Consider the following 17746-nt stretch of genomic DNA (forward strand, 5'->3'; position numbering starts at 1 on the left):
GCAGAGTCAAGGTGGCTTCAACTTGCCAGTATATAATTGGGAGAAATTGATGCTCTGCCAATGCTAGATGTTGAACAAACAGCATAACTGACCTGAAGCAATCCAAGGGCAGAGAGAGTTTTTTTATTAGTTCCTTGGATACAAATGTTGCCAGGTTTAGAATTACTTCTTTGCTCATATTGTGTAATAAAAAAACAATTTTTATACTCTAACCATTTAGGAACTTAAATAAAGAGTAAAACTGTGCGTAATATTTTGTCAAAGTTGTCTTGATATAATGACTTTTCACATTTTTAGTAATTAAACCTATACTTTTAAACTGGAGAATGTTAATGCATTTTTGGACTTGACTAATTGGTAGTTTATGGAGATGCAATCATGCTAATCCTTCTTGTGACTGATAGGTGGAAAGCAAAATGAACATTTATTGTGTCGAGAAAATTCAAGCAATTGGGATAAAATCTATGTAAGAAATGAACAGTAAAAAGGTTTAGATAACTAACCTTATGAGTTGAAAGCTTTGAAAAGTTTGGGTAGGTGGACAGCATCAGAAGTTTTTCTACAATTTGTAGCACCTTTTTTGACGTTCATTCAAGGAGTTTGAGAGCAATAATATTATGACTGCAAATAGAGAAGGCCTCTGTTTAACTGCATAAATGCAGCAAAGGATTTTCAACCTTAACCCTGCTATAATGGCCTGAGACAAGTGGTGAGATCACAATTTGGATGAGCGTGATTATTTGCTAACGACAATACATAAATGGAGCGGGTTCTTAACACCGTGCGCACTCTGGCATTATCGCATTACTGGGATCCTTTGTTGCTTCCCAGACAGGAATATAAAAGCAATCTATCCCATAGTGAAACTGGCTCCAGAAGCATTTTCCTGATAAGGGGAACCCCTGCCCTTCATGAGTGGCTGGTCCAGTGAGCTTAGCTGTATGGCTAATCCTCAGAAAATGGTTTGATTATTGCTGACCAGAAATAGCAAAATTGTATTTCTTCTTGCTATCAAACTCTATTAATTCCTTAGGTAGGTTACAGCACAATTTCTTATATGACATGTAGATGATACAATTTTTGTATTTTAATAATGTTGTGCTGACAACCTTTTTTTATAGGAGTACAGGAGAAAAACTGAAAATTATAATTTTAAATGTACTGCTAATTCTGTCACTATATTGTAATATCAGAACACTTGCCAATTCAGTACAGCTACCATATGCTTCCCTAACAATGGAGATTTAAAGTTTTTTATACATTATCCTCTTTTCTTTTATCTGGAATCTTCTTCTTGAGTTCTCTGCCCAAGCGCAGGGCCAACCCACAGTGCTGCAATCACCAGGGGTAGGGCAAAGTAGGGTTAGGGAAAGGGGATCAAACCCCGTGCTGTTAGCATTAATCTGATTCACAACAGCTGCCAGTCAACTCAGCCAACTAGGTCCCCAAAGAGTCCAAGTTGCTGTGGCAACATATACCTTGCCGTGCCTTTTGTAGCTGAGAGCTATGGATAGTAATGTGAGAGGTTTCACTTTCTTTCTATCACTTGGCAGAGCAGGAATACCTCCCCTTAACTCCATACCATTGGTCATGGTGGGAAGGATCTACGGGTTGCTGCTCAGCCAGTTTGACAATGTTATGAACACACCTTCCTCAGCCATCAAGTCCTGGAGTGGGACTTGAACCCAGATCTTCTGGCTCAGAGGCAGGAACACTACCAACCTAATCACAAGACCCAGCTCATGGGTTAGATAGCTAGTAAAATAAGATTAATTATATTGAAGCAAAGTGAAATCAGGAACCATTTTATTATGCAGACTATTTCAGTACAATCCAGTGGTTTTAACATGACAGTTCTGTTTCTTTATAGATTTCTTACATCAATTTACCAGGCCCTACAGGACGAAGGGTAGAACGTTGCTTAGCCATTAATTACATACAGGATATGGTGATCTGCTGGTGGAAAACAGTTCATGGGGATGCCTGGCCTTGGTCTCCAATATCTAGTGAAAGCGACAGAGCTAATATGGTGTTGTTGAGTTGCACAAATGGCCGAATTGAGGTAAAATATTTCATTACCCAGAATTACACTGAATTGAACATAATTTATATTATGTGATCTTTGTTTCCCCATTTTACCGAGTCAATTATACTATTTGTTAAGGCCTTTTATGCAGGGTACATTGGGAAATTTCCTAACTTTTTCTTTATTTTCATCCCTACTCTAGTTGCCTGACTGAAACCCCTGTAGCTGAGTGTTAGGTGCACATTCCATTTTATAAGCTAATACTCATTTGCCCAATTTTATGTTGGGGCCATCAGACTAATTAGGACTTATCTCTCCATTTGCAACATGCATCATTAGGAATGGAGTTCAACAGATATGAATCTGCTTCCTTTCCTAACTCAGGACTTTGTATTTATTTAATTCTGTTTTATATTACATGTAGAAGAAATTGCAAGTAAAGTTCTGTTTGCAACTCTGATGCATGTACAATATTATTAAAATATGAAATGGATTTGCTGTTCACCTCTAATTAAGGTGATGTTTGTGATTTTTGTCTGCAACTTTGAGAAAACTAGCTACTTTAGTTATCACACCATGAAGTAAATCAAGTCTCAGTTTTTCTTCAGAAACTTCAATCATAGCAATCTGACTTATACATTTTCTTTGTTCATTTTCAACTTGCAAGTTAAGCCAATTTTCTCCTCAGAGTGTTCCATTTGAAGCTTGTTATTTGCTTCAGTTTATGATTTCATGGACTTTCTTGCAGTGGCCATGCAAAGGATGTATAAAATTGAAACACTTACAGGCTATTTCTTAAACATTGCAATTTGACATGCTTCATTTTATTGGATTTTTTTTAAGAGACAGCATTAATGGTAATTACTCCATTGAAAGAATATAATCAATCATATTGTCCTTTCTTTGAAACAACGTGAATCAGAACCAGTGACATCCCAGTATTCTGCTCTTAATGTAGATATATTTTAAATGGTTTTGCACAGATATTTGTTGAAGCTGCATTCTTTCAATCAACACTTGCCTTGCTATAGGCATTTGTTTTACCGCAATTGTTTTCACTCTTACTTCCTTTCTCATTCCCTTCTTTAACAATAAGGGAGATGAAACAATTTGAGGCTTAGACTGATATATGAATCAGTAACTGCTTTCTCAACACTTTTATGCAGTTACTTTTAAATTCTAAATCACTCCGTAATAAACAGTTCTATGATAAAAATTTGCTTTAAAATGTTGAAGTTGTTCTGTTGTTTATCACACTACTGAAGATTAAGCCCTGCTTAGAGATTTTAATAGTTTTTTGCAGAAAGTTAATTTGTAAAGGTAAAAAAAATTTAAGACAACCAATATATGTTTTTAATAATGGTGTAGATTTTCAAGCGTATAGCTGGACACAGCAGGACCTGCCAACAGCTGATTTATAAAAAGCATTGTCCCCACAGGGGCCTCTCGCGTTAACCTAATTTTAATACTTACAATAAGATTTTCACTTTTAAGGGCTGCTGACAGAAGATGAAGGGAGCATCTAAGCAATTCCAGCCACTTAACAATAAATGGCCATGTGAAGCAAATGTTGTGTTTGTCTTCAAAAGGACTATGCACAGTTTTAAAGCAGAATTGAATCTTTTTGAAGGCCTTTTGTGATTTCCAGGAGACAGTGACCAGCACAATACATGTAGCATGCATCAGAATCTTGGGCATTAGAACCACAAAACTCAAATCTTATATTGTCTTCCATTGCACACAAGTTCCTCTCTTCTTTCTTCTCTTCCTCCTTTTAGATCCTCACCATCCACCTTTTAGTCTGTTTTTATAATTCCTGGGATGTGGGTGTCGCTGGCCAGCCCATTTGTTGATCATCTCTAGTTGCTCTTGAGAAGGTGGAGGTGCAATTACTTTTTACTTTTACTTTCTTCATCTTCCCCACACTCTTTTCTACTATTTCCCTTCTAACCCCCTTGCTGACATGGGCCCAGTTATCCTAGCATTTCCTCACCTGTGATGTCTCAGCAGTGCCACTACTTCAAATAAAAGTTTAAATCGCTTTACCATGCATCCTGCTCAATTTGGGATCAATCCTAACCATAAATTCAGACTTTACTGAAGATGCCCTTCAGCCCATCAGGTCTGCTGCAACAAAAACTATTCCAAATGTACTGTAGTCCCACTTTCCCACACTTTCCCCAGAGCCTTGAATGTTAAGACATTTCAAGTTCTCATCCAAGTATTTTCTTTAAAGTTCATGAGGTGTCCTTAGCTAACCATTAGCTAAACCACCTTGCCTGTACATCCCTGGAGACTATAGGGCAATATTTAGCATGGCCAATCCATCTAAACTGCACATCTTTGAACAGTGGGAGTGCCTAGAGGAAATCCAAGCAGATGGGGAGAACGTGCAGACTCTACATTGGAAGTTGCACAAGGCTGGAATCAAACCCGTGTCCCTCGTGCTGTGAGGCAGCAGTGCTAATCATTGCGCCATGAGCTATCTCATCACTTGTCATCATTGAGTACTCCCCCGTCTTGTTCTTTCTTCTAAAGTGCATTACCTCACATTTGTCAAGGTTAAATTCCATCTGCCACTCATATTCTCCTATAGCCTAAGACTTTCTTCCTATTATCATGTACCTGGTGAATCTTGGTGTCATCCATAAACTTACTTTCACCCCCCCCACTCCACCCCCATTATATATATCCCTATGTTATGCCACTGGAAACTGGCCTCCAGTCACAGAAACAGCCTTCTACCACCATCCTTTATCTCCTGTTGCTAAGCTAATTTTGGATGCAACTTGCGAAGTTTCCCTGGATCCCATATGTTTTTACCTTCTTTATCAGACCCTCATATGGGACCTTGTCAAATGCTTTTCTGAAATAAATATAAACTACATCAACTAGACTAATGGGAAGAGGTCTCATGAATAAAGAAAATGCTGTGTTGCAATAGAGCCCCAATGTCTTTTTAACACACTCACTACCTCCAATGCTTACCCTGCTAGTAATATCTAGTCGGACTGGTCTTTTCAGAGCCATTGAAGTGTACTTGAAGGACTGATAAAGACCCATCAATGAAAAAAATTCCCAATCTTGAGGAGACATCATATTTAAATTGAGGGCCAGCAAATGATGATACCCTCCTGGATCAGGACTTGCTACTTGCTTTACCATCAAGATGTACTTTGGCTATTGCTTCTCAATATTTCCACAGCTCTTAATATGTTTGCTAATGTCTCCTCTGCTATAGAGGATATCATCTGAATCTCTCAGTTTGCAGTACCTAAATGTATTAACTAGGTAACCAATGCCCAGGGCTGAACTGTAAATTAATTTACCTTTGACTATTACAGCCAGAGAGTCTGGAGATTTATGTCAGTGACTGCCTTGCCCTGAATCCAAGAGAAAGGGGTACCATGTTTAGTTTATAAAAGAAAATTGAAGCTGCTTTGAATGGGATTTGGAGTTTAAGCTTCCTAAGATGTTTAAAGGCAACATCTCAAGAGGATAAGAAGAATGTTAGAGATTATGGCAGGAAGCATAAAGTACAGCAATTGTGATGTAATATTGAATGTACACAACCTTATTTAGACTACAGTTGGAGCAAAGTGTCCAGTTTTGGATCTACACAATAAGAAAGATGTTGAGGCAAAAAAAACAGCTCAGGATAGATTCATTTAAATGCTGCCTGGTGTGAGCAAGCATAAATACAGAGAAAAGTATTTAAAAATTGGACTATTTTAATTAGAACAGGAAATTATGTAATGATTTGGTAAAGCTGTTAATCATGGTATCAGCCATTACTGCACATTTTAAGTTGCCCTTAAAAGATAATTAGCTACATTTCTCTTGCAAACAGCTGAGACAGACTTGACAGGCTGAATGGCCTTACTAATCTATGAGTCCATGATACTATGATAATAAGTTTGTCCCATTTTAACATTTAAGAATAGATTAAATAAATGGATGAAGAAAAAAGCAATAAAGGGATATGAAAACAGCTGGGGGTCATAATAATTAAGGGCATGTATGGAGGACAGACAACAGGGTGTCCTGGTGGGGGCCACAGCCAGTACCTGTGATGTAATTTCCATTTTGTCTTTGTCATATTAGTTAGCTGACAGTTATCATTACATTAAATATGTCATGAATGCTGCCCTCAAGGTGTTTGTAAATGTACTCTTATCTACAAGAATCAAATAAATCAAGAGGTAGCCATTATCTTCATCCAGGTAACTGGATTCCCAAAGGGCAGGGTAAAGTCACCCTATTAACTTCATCAATAGATGTAGATTTAAACTGTAATCTATCCAGACAAAAATGGTATTTATAGATCCAGCATGATTGACCCAGAGATTTTCACTGTTTCAGTAGCAATCTGTCCCCAGTTTGAGCTGGTGTTTAAATGATGTGCAGGACAAAGTGGGGGAATCTGGTGGAGGAAGCATCACCCTGGACTTGTGTCAGGTTACTTGTAATGTTCAGCACTTGAGGCTCAAAAAAAGCATTAATTTCAAGAAGGTGCTTTCTGACTTAAGGTGTGACTAAGCAATAACATAATGCCTTTTGAGTCTTGAGATTTTCTACAGAAAGAACAAGCTCTGGATGTGGCCAGTTCCATTTCCAACCTGAATCTGACAGCTGTCCTCCAATCTTGCCACTGAGTCTGTTTCTAAGTTGCAGAACCTTCTCTGAATGTCCATTGAGAGATCTGAAGCAACTTTTCCTCCATGTTGGAATGTGTGTCGGTCTTTCCCTTGCAAAGAACACAAAGATCGAGGCATGCCATAAAAGAATTTAACATGTGGCATTTGTTTCCCATATTTGGGGTACATGTCTTTGGGCGAGCTATCCAATAATATTCCAGTACAAGGAGGCGATATTAGCTGCAGGCAATGGAATTGTCTCTTCACCTTGTACTTAATTTTACAGAAAATGTGAAAGTTGAATGATATAACAGGAGATGAATGCATGGAAGAGGTGGGATGGAGGGGGCTCTAGTGCTTGCTACACATTGTTCTTTCTTTTACATTATATGCTGCTGGACGTGGTGAGAGGAGGAGTAATGCTTTCAGCAATATTCTATCTTTCTAGCACAAAATAGCCCTTTTTGTTGAAGTAGAAACAGTCAATGCCACAAACCTCCAGGCTCCCTAGCAAATGACTCCTTGGCTACTAGAACCATTTTCTTCATGCCATTACCTCTACCAGCATTATTTCTGAGAATCTGTAGACTTTGTTATTTGCAGGTCTTACCCCACCAACTTTCCCACAATCGCCCACATTGCTGTTTTTATTATTGCTTTGCAAACTTCAGTTGCAGCTCTTATGCATGCACGTGCAGGTTGGCAGCTGCTAAAACTTTTAATTGCTGCCACAAATCTGATTTATTTTCTTCCTAGCAGTGCATATCCTTTTCAAAGTAGGATGTTCACTGTAAAGCCACCTTACATTTTACATTACATCCTTCTCAAAAATGTGATTGGATGCCAGTGGGATTAATGGTCAGTTGGACAGTCTGCCACATGATTGTTTTGATGACATTAGGAAAATCCAGCCATTGGTGTCTGAATGTTTTTAAATATTACGCATTAATTTACAAACACAAGTACTATATTTTCCAATAAGTTGTCTTCTGATTCATAAATGTATAAGTAGGGATAATATAGCAGCAACTGTTCAGAATGATACTAACTATTCATTGTGTTTAATTTGTGTACTGTTTCTCTTTCTTTTCAGATTTTAAGCTTCATCCGCACAGAAGGTGATCCACTTGATGCTGGTTTCAGTATTAATCAGCCATATCAGGTCCACACAGTAGAATGCTTTGTCGGCCAAGACAAAGAGCCAATGGCAGACAGCTGCATCTATGAGTGTACTCGGAATAAATTACAGCGCGTGGCAGTCATTAGCATCCCATTGAGATCCAAAGCCATTTGCTGCAGCAGAAATATTATAGAAGACAAGCTTGTTTTAGGTTGTGAGGATTCTTCACTGATTTTATATGATGCTCATCGCAGGGTAACTTTACTAGCTCAAGCTGATCTTTTGCCTTCTTTGATAGCATGGCACCCTGATGGTGCACTAATTATGGTGAGCAGCTATCAAGGTGAAATTCAGTGTTATGACATGGCACTGTCACCAATGAAGATGCAGTTGTTAACAGAGGACATAAACCCTGTGACCAAACTTCAACTCAACCAGCATTTTGCTATAACAAGTAGATTGGCACAGATTCAGTGGACAGTTTCCCAGGTCATTCCTTCAAGTAGTGACAGCCTCGATTTACATGATCGCATGTTTCTGAGATTTGATAAAGGGCCTGTTGGAGTACTTTGTTTGAAACTAGGTAAGCTCTCTGCTACTTTTCAGTATATTTGTTCAGTCCTTTGTAATATTTTATTATGAAGTGCATAAATAGTTTATAAAGTTCTTCAGTTTCTTTTAATTTATTTGTTTAAATTTCAAATCTGTGATCCATATCATATCCTCGATTAACTGGCATCTTCACATCCACTTGTGAAATATACTTGTACACAATGGCCTTGGTTTCACAGTCAATGGCAAAGCAACAACAATCACTGCTAGTCTTGTAGAAAGCTGCCCACATTGCTTTAGGTACCTTGGATGTCTATTTCTTCTTTTTTGCTAATAGTTTTGAATCTGGCACCAAGTCAGAGGGTTCTCCAGACATTAGTAGTCGTAATGTCAACCAGCAGAGTAAGAAGCAAATTAAATAGAATTATTCTCACATTCAGGAATCCATAAAGTTGAATTCTTTTGCTCTTAATTTATGTTTTCAAATAGTGAAATAAATGCTTATAATTGGATTAAGACGAAAATGATATATTTGAAATGAAAGGCCCTTTTAAAAAATATAGTAATGATATTTAACATTCCTCAAATATAAAATTGTTTTTTCAGGGCCAGTAAGGATTTTTTGTAGTAAATTTTAAGTCAGTACATGATTAAAATCTCATTTAACATGATTCAAAAAACTATACATTTTTCAAAGGTTTTTACAGCCAGACAAATATAATGAGTGAAAGTCTGGTTAATTCAATGTTTGTTTACTGTGGAGGACTTCACAACATACATTCTGGGCAAGGTTACAATCACTGACAGCTTCCAAAAACTTCCAGTTTTCCATTTTCCAAATTCCACAGACTCTAGAAATTTCAGTTTCAATGATTTGATTATGGTAAATACTGATTGTTTTTGCTGTCATTATCATCTCAAAATCTAGGCCATTGTATAATACATATTTTTAATAACTTGCGAAAAGAATTAAATGGTTCAGTCGTAATATAGTACATGTGGAAAGAAATTAAAGCAGTTTAATAAGTGTGTAAAATGTCCAATTTATAATGTCATGATCAGGAATGGATTATCAATTTTTCAATAAGTTAGTCAAATTTATGAAAAATTGACTACGGATTTCCCTGAAACTTTTATGTCACAGAAGTGATTAGGTATGATGTGTTTCAAAACGAAAGAATAATCCACTTGTTTACTAGTCCTACTAATTTATTAAAACACAAAGTTAGATATTTCTCTCCAACATTTTTTAAAGTTTAACTTGATTATAATGAAGTCAGCCAGGTGGACCTCACACGTATTCCCTGATTGGGGCTGTTAATATAGTCCAATCTGGGAGCCCTGTCAGACAGATATAAACAGGAATGAAGCACTACCGCAGTTAGGCGGTAGTGTGGGGGTTAAATAAAGGGGAAAAAAAGAGAAAAAAAAAGAATAGCAATGTCAGATATCTCGTTAACTCTAAAAAAAATAGGAATGTCGTGATGGTGGTATACTGGCAAGCGTTGCTGCCTTCCATGCAGTTGATCCGGGTTCAATTTCCAGCCATTGCACCCTGGTAGCGTGGCCAAGCGGCTCCAGTCTCTAAGGATGCGTGGGTTTGAATCCCACTGCTGCCATTTGTGTGGATTGCAAGTTGTACTGCCATGAGTTCAGTGTTTAATAGTGCTCTATTTAAACTCTGAGGGAGCTGGATCAGTGTGGGAATGAAGGACTCTGCTCTTTTCCCTGTGTTAGAAGAGGAGAGGAGACTGATTCTGTGTCCTTGCATTAAGGAGGAGTTTATTTTGAAGTTCTTTGGTTTTTTTTCCTTTTATTGTTTATTGAGATTATTTGTTTGTTTGTTTTCTGGCTTTTCTTTTTTTTTGCTTATTTGAAGCTGTGTTCAGCTGCGCAGGCAGCTTATTACAATCACCGCTGCTGCTACAGCTTGGGCCTGCTCCTACTACTGGAGCCTGGACCTTCCCTCACTGTTGCTGCTGCCTGGGCCTACCTACACCTGGGGCCTGCTGTAACTACTACTGCCTAGGCCCACCCACACCTAGGCCTGTTTCCACTGCAAAAGGAAAAAAATAAATAAATACAAATGTCCCCCTCCAACTCTATTTTGATTTAATCCCTGCCCTCCCCTCCCCTTATCTGTTTGATCACCCAGCATTGCCTTTAAGAAGGGTACTGCTTGTCACTGGCCACTCGGGTGATTCCTTTCTTCCTGGTGGTGGAATATAAATAAAGATGAACACACTCCTTGTTTTTCACTGTGTCCGACACCTGCACAAACACGACATGGGTGCTGAGGGAAAATAAGCACTACCACTTTCAGGCAGTGGTGTGGGGGAAAAGAGAGAAAAAATATAGCAATGTCAGACATCAGGGCACTGAGGGAGCTGGATCAGTGTCAAGGAATTTCCACATGCAAATAAAGGATGATTTGGTGACAGGATACCAGCCCTTATGGAGTTATTACAAGTTTCTCCTATATGATTCAAATATGGCTTGCAACCAGAGGAGGCCATTTGATGCATGATGTTCATGCTGACTGTACTCAGGCTATCACCAACTCCAGAGAATTGGCAGTTCACACAAACCTGCTTAGTTCGACAGACAGGAACAGTGTAAGATTGGATTGGTCAATGAGAGATTTTGAAACAAAATGAGGAATAATGTTATTAGAAGCATTTGCTCCAGTGGTGGATAAATATTGGTAGAAGTTTTTAGGATGAGTGGCCTGTTTCAGTATTGTAATAGCGTGCTCAGTATAAGAATTTATTACTCTGGCATTTGGACTGCTAAAGAACAAATTCATACAAGTACTTGCCTGTCTGTACACTCTGGTAGAGACATGAGGTTTCACATGCCAACTTTCAGTTAGATTGATTTACAGAGTTAATGCTTGAATTCTTTGCATGCTGTGATATGACACCCTCAATTGTAAGAAGCAAGCCAGCATGGTCTTCTGGAATTCAGCTTTCAAAGGGCAGAATTGAGAAGGGGTGGTGAACAAGCAAATAACAAGCCCATCTCAAATCATTCCATATTGGATGGCCCCCAAGTATAATGTTAAAAGTATTTTTAATAACTGTAGAATAAGGTAGTTTTCTGCACACACGACATGATGTCACAATATCGATGAACACCATCAGATTGGGTGCAGCTTTTTTACTACCAATATGATTTGATACTGAAAATTTGAAATGAGCTAGGTAGTGATTCACTCCAAGCTCTACAAAATGTATTGCAGTATTGTCTTTCATTACTTCTTTTGAACTCAATTTTTTAAAGTTAACTTTTTATCACAGTATTCCCCTTTTACCTTGCCAAAGGCTATTATGGGCAGCTGTATTGTGTTCTGAAGCATTCCATTAATTATAATTGCCTGTTTGATCCATTTTAAGATGCTGCCCATTAGAAAAATGGTAAATTACCTGGTTACCTGTGAGGCATACTGCTTTTTCTTGGAACCTGCAAAGCTTTCTCACTGTCCCTTGTGGTTTGACTCATGCCTGCTTCCCAGAAATCTGCAGATTTTACTTCATATTGCAAGCACATTTCATTTTACTTTTATTGCCAGCAGGCTGAGAGAGGGGATTTGGAGCTCTAGCTGCTAATTGCCAGCTTGTAATTTTAATTGGACTGCTTCCCTAAGCACTGTTCTTAAATCAATTAGGCAATGAGTTGTCTGTCACTTCATTCTCCTGTGTAGGTCATTTGGAAGCTCACCACCCACAAGAGGTCAAGCACCCAGATGGAAGAGTATTGACATCTGCAATTAATGTCTCTCACTTTTACTGATTCCTGGTATCCAATTGTCTTAAACATTCTAAAAACGTAATGACAACTTTCTTCTGCACTACCCCACCACCCCCGGCCATAACATTGCCTTGTTACAAGTCACAAGACCACAAGTGCCAGTGAATACTGCTCTTCCTCCATAGTTACAAGATTACACAATGTGCTGATTAGTCACTCCTTGTTACTAAGATCAAATGATTGCTCAGCATCCATCAACATCTAAATAATTAACCCCTTTTGTTCATGACCTAGTTGTCAAGAGATTAGTGACTGACATGATTGCCTGGTCCTGTAGTATTTAATTTGGTGCTTTACCTCAAATTAGCATCAAACTGAAACCTTTATAATAACCCAAATTTGTTCTATAACTTTTCTTACTTCACATGTACATTTTCTTCTTATGACAGGTATCATATTTAGAGGAAAGCTGAGACCCACTGAACTCATCCATCAGTATATTCGTTATGAACAAATCGATGAGGCTATTCATATTTTGTATGGCATGAACTGGAACACTGTGGGCTCCCAGTGCTACACTTGCCTCATTGCCCTTGTGGATTACCTCCTTAAACAAAAACTTTCACCAGAAAGAGAAGGTAGGATATGTTCAAAATCTTACTTTAGCCATGGTGATCTCGAGTTGTTTAAATCTGTTGACTTCCTTTTTGCATGCCAGAAGGCTTTAATAGCTACTGAATAGGAGTCTTTTAATTATTAAAGCAGAGGCTTGAAACTCATTCATGCCAATAGATTCATTTGATGTGAGCTCAGCAACAATCTAACTAAACCAAACTTGCTGAATCATTGTAGGGTGCTGCTGCTGCCGCCACAATTCTCCAGACCTCCACACCCTATCAGACTCCACAAAAGAGCATTGTGCACAATCTCTCATCAGTCATCACACATGCATGCATTATGATTGGTTGCTGTGCTCAATGCCCCTTCCAGTTTCCTGACCTTGTAGACATCACTCTCCCACATATCTCACAAGCTGGTTGAAACTATCTATGCTTCACTTCACTTATCCACTCCAAGATGATCTACATCCACATTCGATCTTGGGAACCAGTATGGAGCGATGTTCCTGAACAAGATCTCACAGCTAATGTGCTTTGGATCAACGAATGGAAAATACAGCAAGTCATTAACAAGTACCTTATGACAAACACTCTCTGGCAAATGGCAGGCTTTGAACTTGCATAATGAGAGGGGGCCTTGCTAAATAGGATTAAGACAAGCCCAGACCCCTGCTCAGTCAACTTCCACCAGTGGGGCATTGGGATAAACACTTTATGAACTTGTGGAGGGAAGGATGATTCTGCAAATTACCGAAGAGTATCCGCTTTACAGACAAAATCACAAACCTTAAACTCAGCAAATGAGGAGTAAATCACTTGACTCAGGGAATTTACATTTGCTAAATAAATAAGCTACAGAAATAACAGTTTGTTTTTTATTAAACTGTCAGCGATGTTATATACACCTCAGGCAAACAGGACTTGAACCTGGGCCTTCTGGCTCAGAAGTATGAACACTACTACTAAGAGCTCTTCAAGTTGTAGTGTATAATGTTTTACATGTAGTAAAATTTCCAAAAGCACTTCACAGGATTGCAGCTGCTCAGGTTACTCTCAATGAACGCTCTGTAGAATGTGGTGAGGATGGGGGTGTGGGAGGTGGGCTTTCCTCAGCCTGCGCAGAAAGTGGAGACATTGCTGGGCTTTCTTGGCTATGGAGCTGGTGTTGAAGGATCAGGTGAGACTCTCCACCAGGTGGGTGCCAAGAAATTTTGTGCTGTTCACAGTCTCCACAGGGGAGTTGTCAATATCCAGCAGAGAGTGGTTACTCTGTGCCCTCCTGAAGTCAACAACCATCTCTTTTGTTTTGTCCATGTTCAGAGACAGGTTGTTGATTCTGCACCAGTCCGTTTGCCACTGCACCTCCTCCCCGTGTGCTGACTCATCATTCCTGCTAATAAGATTCATTACTGTTGTGTCATCAGTGAGCCTAATGATATGATTTGAGCTGTGCATTGCTGCACGGTCGTGTGTCAGCACGGTGAACAGCAGTGGACTGAGCACACAGCCCTAGGGCGCCCCCTGTGCTCAGTGTGATGGTGTTGGAGATGCTGTTCCCAATCCAGACTGACTGAGGTCTCCCAGTCAAGAAGTCCAGGATCCAGTTACAGAGGGGGATATTCAAGCCCAGCAGACTAAACTTTCCAATCGGTTGCTGAGGAATGATAGTATTAAATGCAGAACTGAAGTCTATGAACAGTAATCTGAGGTAGATGAGGTAGATGTCCTTCTTGTCCAGGTGGGTAAGGGCCAGATGGAGGGTGGTGGAGATGGCATCATCTGTTTTTAGATTTAGATTTAGATTCCCTACAGTGTGGAAACAGGCCCTTCAGCCCAACAAGTCCACACCGACCCTCCGAAGAGTAACCCACCCAGACCCATTTCCCTCTGACTAACGCACCTAACACTATGGACAATTTAACATGGCCAATTCACCTGACCTGCACATCTTTGGAATGTGGGAGGAAACCGGAGCATCTGGAGGAAACCGACGCAGACACGGGGAGAATATGCAAACTCCACACAGACAGTTGCCCAAGGCTGGAATTGAACCTGAGACCCTGGTGCTGTAAGGCAGCAGTGCTAACCACTGATGATACGGGAACTGCAGGGTGCCCAGTGAGGGAGGCATCAGGGTCTTAATATGCTTCATCACAAATCTCTCAAAACACTTCATAATGATGGGTGTTAACGCAATGGGGCGGTAGTCGTTGAGGCAGGACACTGAAGACCAGGAGCCATTGTAGGTCTTTGTGTTGCTTTACCTGCCAAGGGCGATGCCAGTTGTTGTTTACTATCAGGCTGTTAGAAATGCATTTATAGATCCATCACAGTTTCATCAACAAGATAAGAAGACAACAAACTTAAACCCAATGCATCAGCTTTCTCACTAGCCATTTCTTTTAAAATGCAATTATAAAGTTCATAATGTCCTGTACTGCAGTGTCAGCCTTGACTTTTCTTCTAAGATCTTCAAGTGGGATTTGAATCCATAACCTTCTGCCTAAGGTGTGAATGCTTCTCACTGAACCGGCTGATTGAAGCAAATCGTTTTCATTTTGAGCATCAATTGAACTTAAGGAAACCAGTAAGAGACTTGGAAAAAGTTGCAATTATACAAAATAATAGCTCAGAGATGTTTACATATATGTTATTGAAACTTCTATTATTTGGCTTTCAGCCTTTAAATTTTAATTAGTTTATTAAATTCAAAGTAAAATTGGAGAATGTATAATTTTAGGATTAGAATGAGAATCCCTATAGTGTGGAAACAGGCCCTTTGGCCCAACAGATCCACACCGACCCTCCGAAGAGTATCCCACCCAAACCCAATCTTCTACATTTACCTCTGACTAATGCACCTAACCTACACATTCCTGAACACTATGGGCAATTTAGCATGGCCAATTCACCTAACCTGCACATCTTTGGATGGTGGGAGGAAATGAGCACCTGGAGGAAACCCATGCAGAGACAGGGAGAATGTACAAACTCCACACAGTTGCCCACGGCTGGAATCGAACTCAGGTCCCTGGTGCTGTGAGACTGCAATGCTAACCACTGAGCCACCATGCCACCCCAATTATTGTGCCTTTTAAAATTTATCTGCCACACTAATAAGGTGGTAAAAGTTACTGGAGATTCAGCACAGGGGTCAATTATTGCCTTACTTATTAGGGCAACAAAATCAGCTTTGATTTCTGACTCTCACCAAGTATTAAAAAAATTGATGAAGTAAGTCACCACGAAGGGTATATGTAACTTGAAGCACAAGACTATGGCAGTGATTTTGATGGTCATGTTGTAAGGCTATTTTTTAAATGATACAGTACTTTAATTCTGCAGCACAACTTGAAGCAAGTCTCGGAACATTTTATGCCCCTACTAGACCCTTGATGGATACAGTTGTATTAGAATACAGGGATCCAATCAGCCGGTATGCCAGACGTTTTTTTCACCATCTGCTCAGGTGAATAATCACTGTTTCTTCTTGTTGTTCATTCTTGTTATTTTCATAAACACTTGTAGATTAGAAATAATAAGTTGAACCACAAAATACCGATTTCACCTTTTATAATGTGAGTTATAGAGTCATAGAATCATGTGGATCATTTAATATTTTAACATTTGCAGTATGTTTCAATTTATATAGTACTCACCCAGCTGTGTTGGAGGTCCAGCAAATCTCTCACTGTTATTGAAGAATTGCTAGGTGTTCATTGGTTCCAGTTTAAAAACTTCTGGTCAAACTTGTGAATTATATATTTTCCCAGTTTCTGATGACAGCAGATTTTCCACTCCTTACACTAAGCTTTTGTGCCACACCACTAAACCAAAGCTAGCTTGTAGTGCATGAAATACTGGTCCTAAATTTCCTCATATTAGCCTACTTAAATAATTATTTATAACTGCCTGTGTAGTTTGACCCTGTGAAGGAACTAAACCTAATGGGGGTTGTGGAAAGTCTAGTAAGCAAGTCTAGTTAAAGGGATTTGCAGTCTTAAAGGGTATGTAGCTGTATACAATAGGCGGTGCATGAATAGTAATCCAATTTTATCAAGCATAGAGAGGGATAAATGTCGTGCATTAAGAAAGTGAAAGGAAGAGTAATGCGAAGGCTTATTCTTTGGGGTAGTGATGGAGTAATGCAGCATCTTTTTGTTGGGTGATGACTAGATGTACCACCACAAGGTGTGTGAACCCTCTTCAAGACTTCAGGGCATCTCCTGAAAAGGACATCACTGTATGACTGAAATTGGTGATGGGCATCAAGGCTAGTGTTTGGGACAATGTTTGCAAGTCTTGGAAGTAGGTATAGCAGAAGGCAGCACACTTAAAAAGAATTTGACAAGGGAAGATTGTATAGTATTAGAACAGATTTCAAAAACATTCATTTGTGGGATTTGTGGTGGTAGTATTCTCATGTATCTGCTGCCCTTCTAGATGGGAGTGGTCATGGGTTTGAAAGATATTGTCTGAGGATCTTGGATGAAGTTGGCATAATGGAAAATATTGTGAGCTGAATTCTGGCTCTCTCTACTCTCAGCACCACCGCTGGGAAAAAAAGAGAAATGGGAGAGGGGAGCTGAAATTAACACAGCTGGACAGCATGTCAATTTCAAAGTATTGATCGTGCCAAATATAATGAGTAGTGCAGAGCAGAGTGGAACAGGAATCTTCATTGATGAGAGAGTATCCTTGACGCAGCACAATTTTAAGGAAGTTGTGCAATTGCTCTGAGCTTGAATAGGGTTGGCCCTTTTCCCACATTACAGACAGAAGATCATGGAACAAAGCAGCCAAGGACAATGGGTGGCTACCTGCCCAGAAGGAAGGTTCAGATTAGATTAGATTACATTACATTACAGTGTGGAAACAGGCCCTTCGGCCCAACAAGTCCACACCGACCCGCTGAAGCGTAACCCACCCATACCCCTACATTTACCCCTTACCTAACACTACAGGCAATTTAGCATGGCCAATTCACCTGACCTGCACATCTTTGGACTGTGGGAGGAAACCGGAGCACCCGGAGGAAACC

The 17746-nt window shown here is 39.5% G+C and overlaps 1 protein-coding gene across 5 annotated transcripts in view; it reads left to right on the forward strand.

Annotated features, from left to right (window-relative positions):
- LOC122553140 (WD repeat containing planar cell polarity effector) overlaps window positions 1–17746 on the forward strand; it is a 134053-nt gene that overhangs the window by 64322 nt on the left and 51985 nt on the right. For all 5 annotated transcript variants that reach the window (XM_043696719.1, XM_043696716.1, XM_043696721.1 and 2 more), the window contains 4 exons: window positions 1871–2062; window positions 7757–8366; window positions 12535–12723; window positions 16051–16174. In XM_043696719.1, the coding sequence (XP_043552654.1) occupies window positions 1871–2062; window positions 7757–8366; window positions 12535–12723; window positions 16051–16174 (1115 nt within the window). The remainder of the gene's footprint in view (window positions 1–1870; window positions 2063–7756; window positions 8367–12534; window positions 12724–16050; window positions 16175–17746) is intronic.

Source organism: Chiloscyllium plagiosum, chromosome 9 (assembly GCF_004010195.1).
Source record: "Chiloscyllium plagiosum isolate BGI_BamShark_2017 chromosome 9, ASM401019v2, whole genome shotgun sequence".
Taxonomy (NCBI): domain Eukaryota; kingdom Metazoa; phylum Chordata; class Chondrichthyes; order Orectolobiformes; family Hemiscylliidae; genus Chiloscyllium; species Chiloscyllium plagiosum.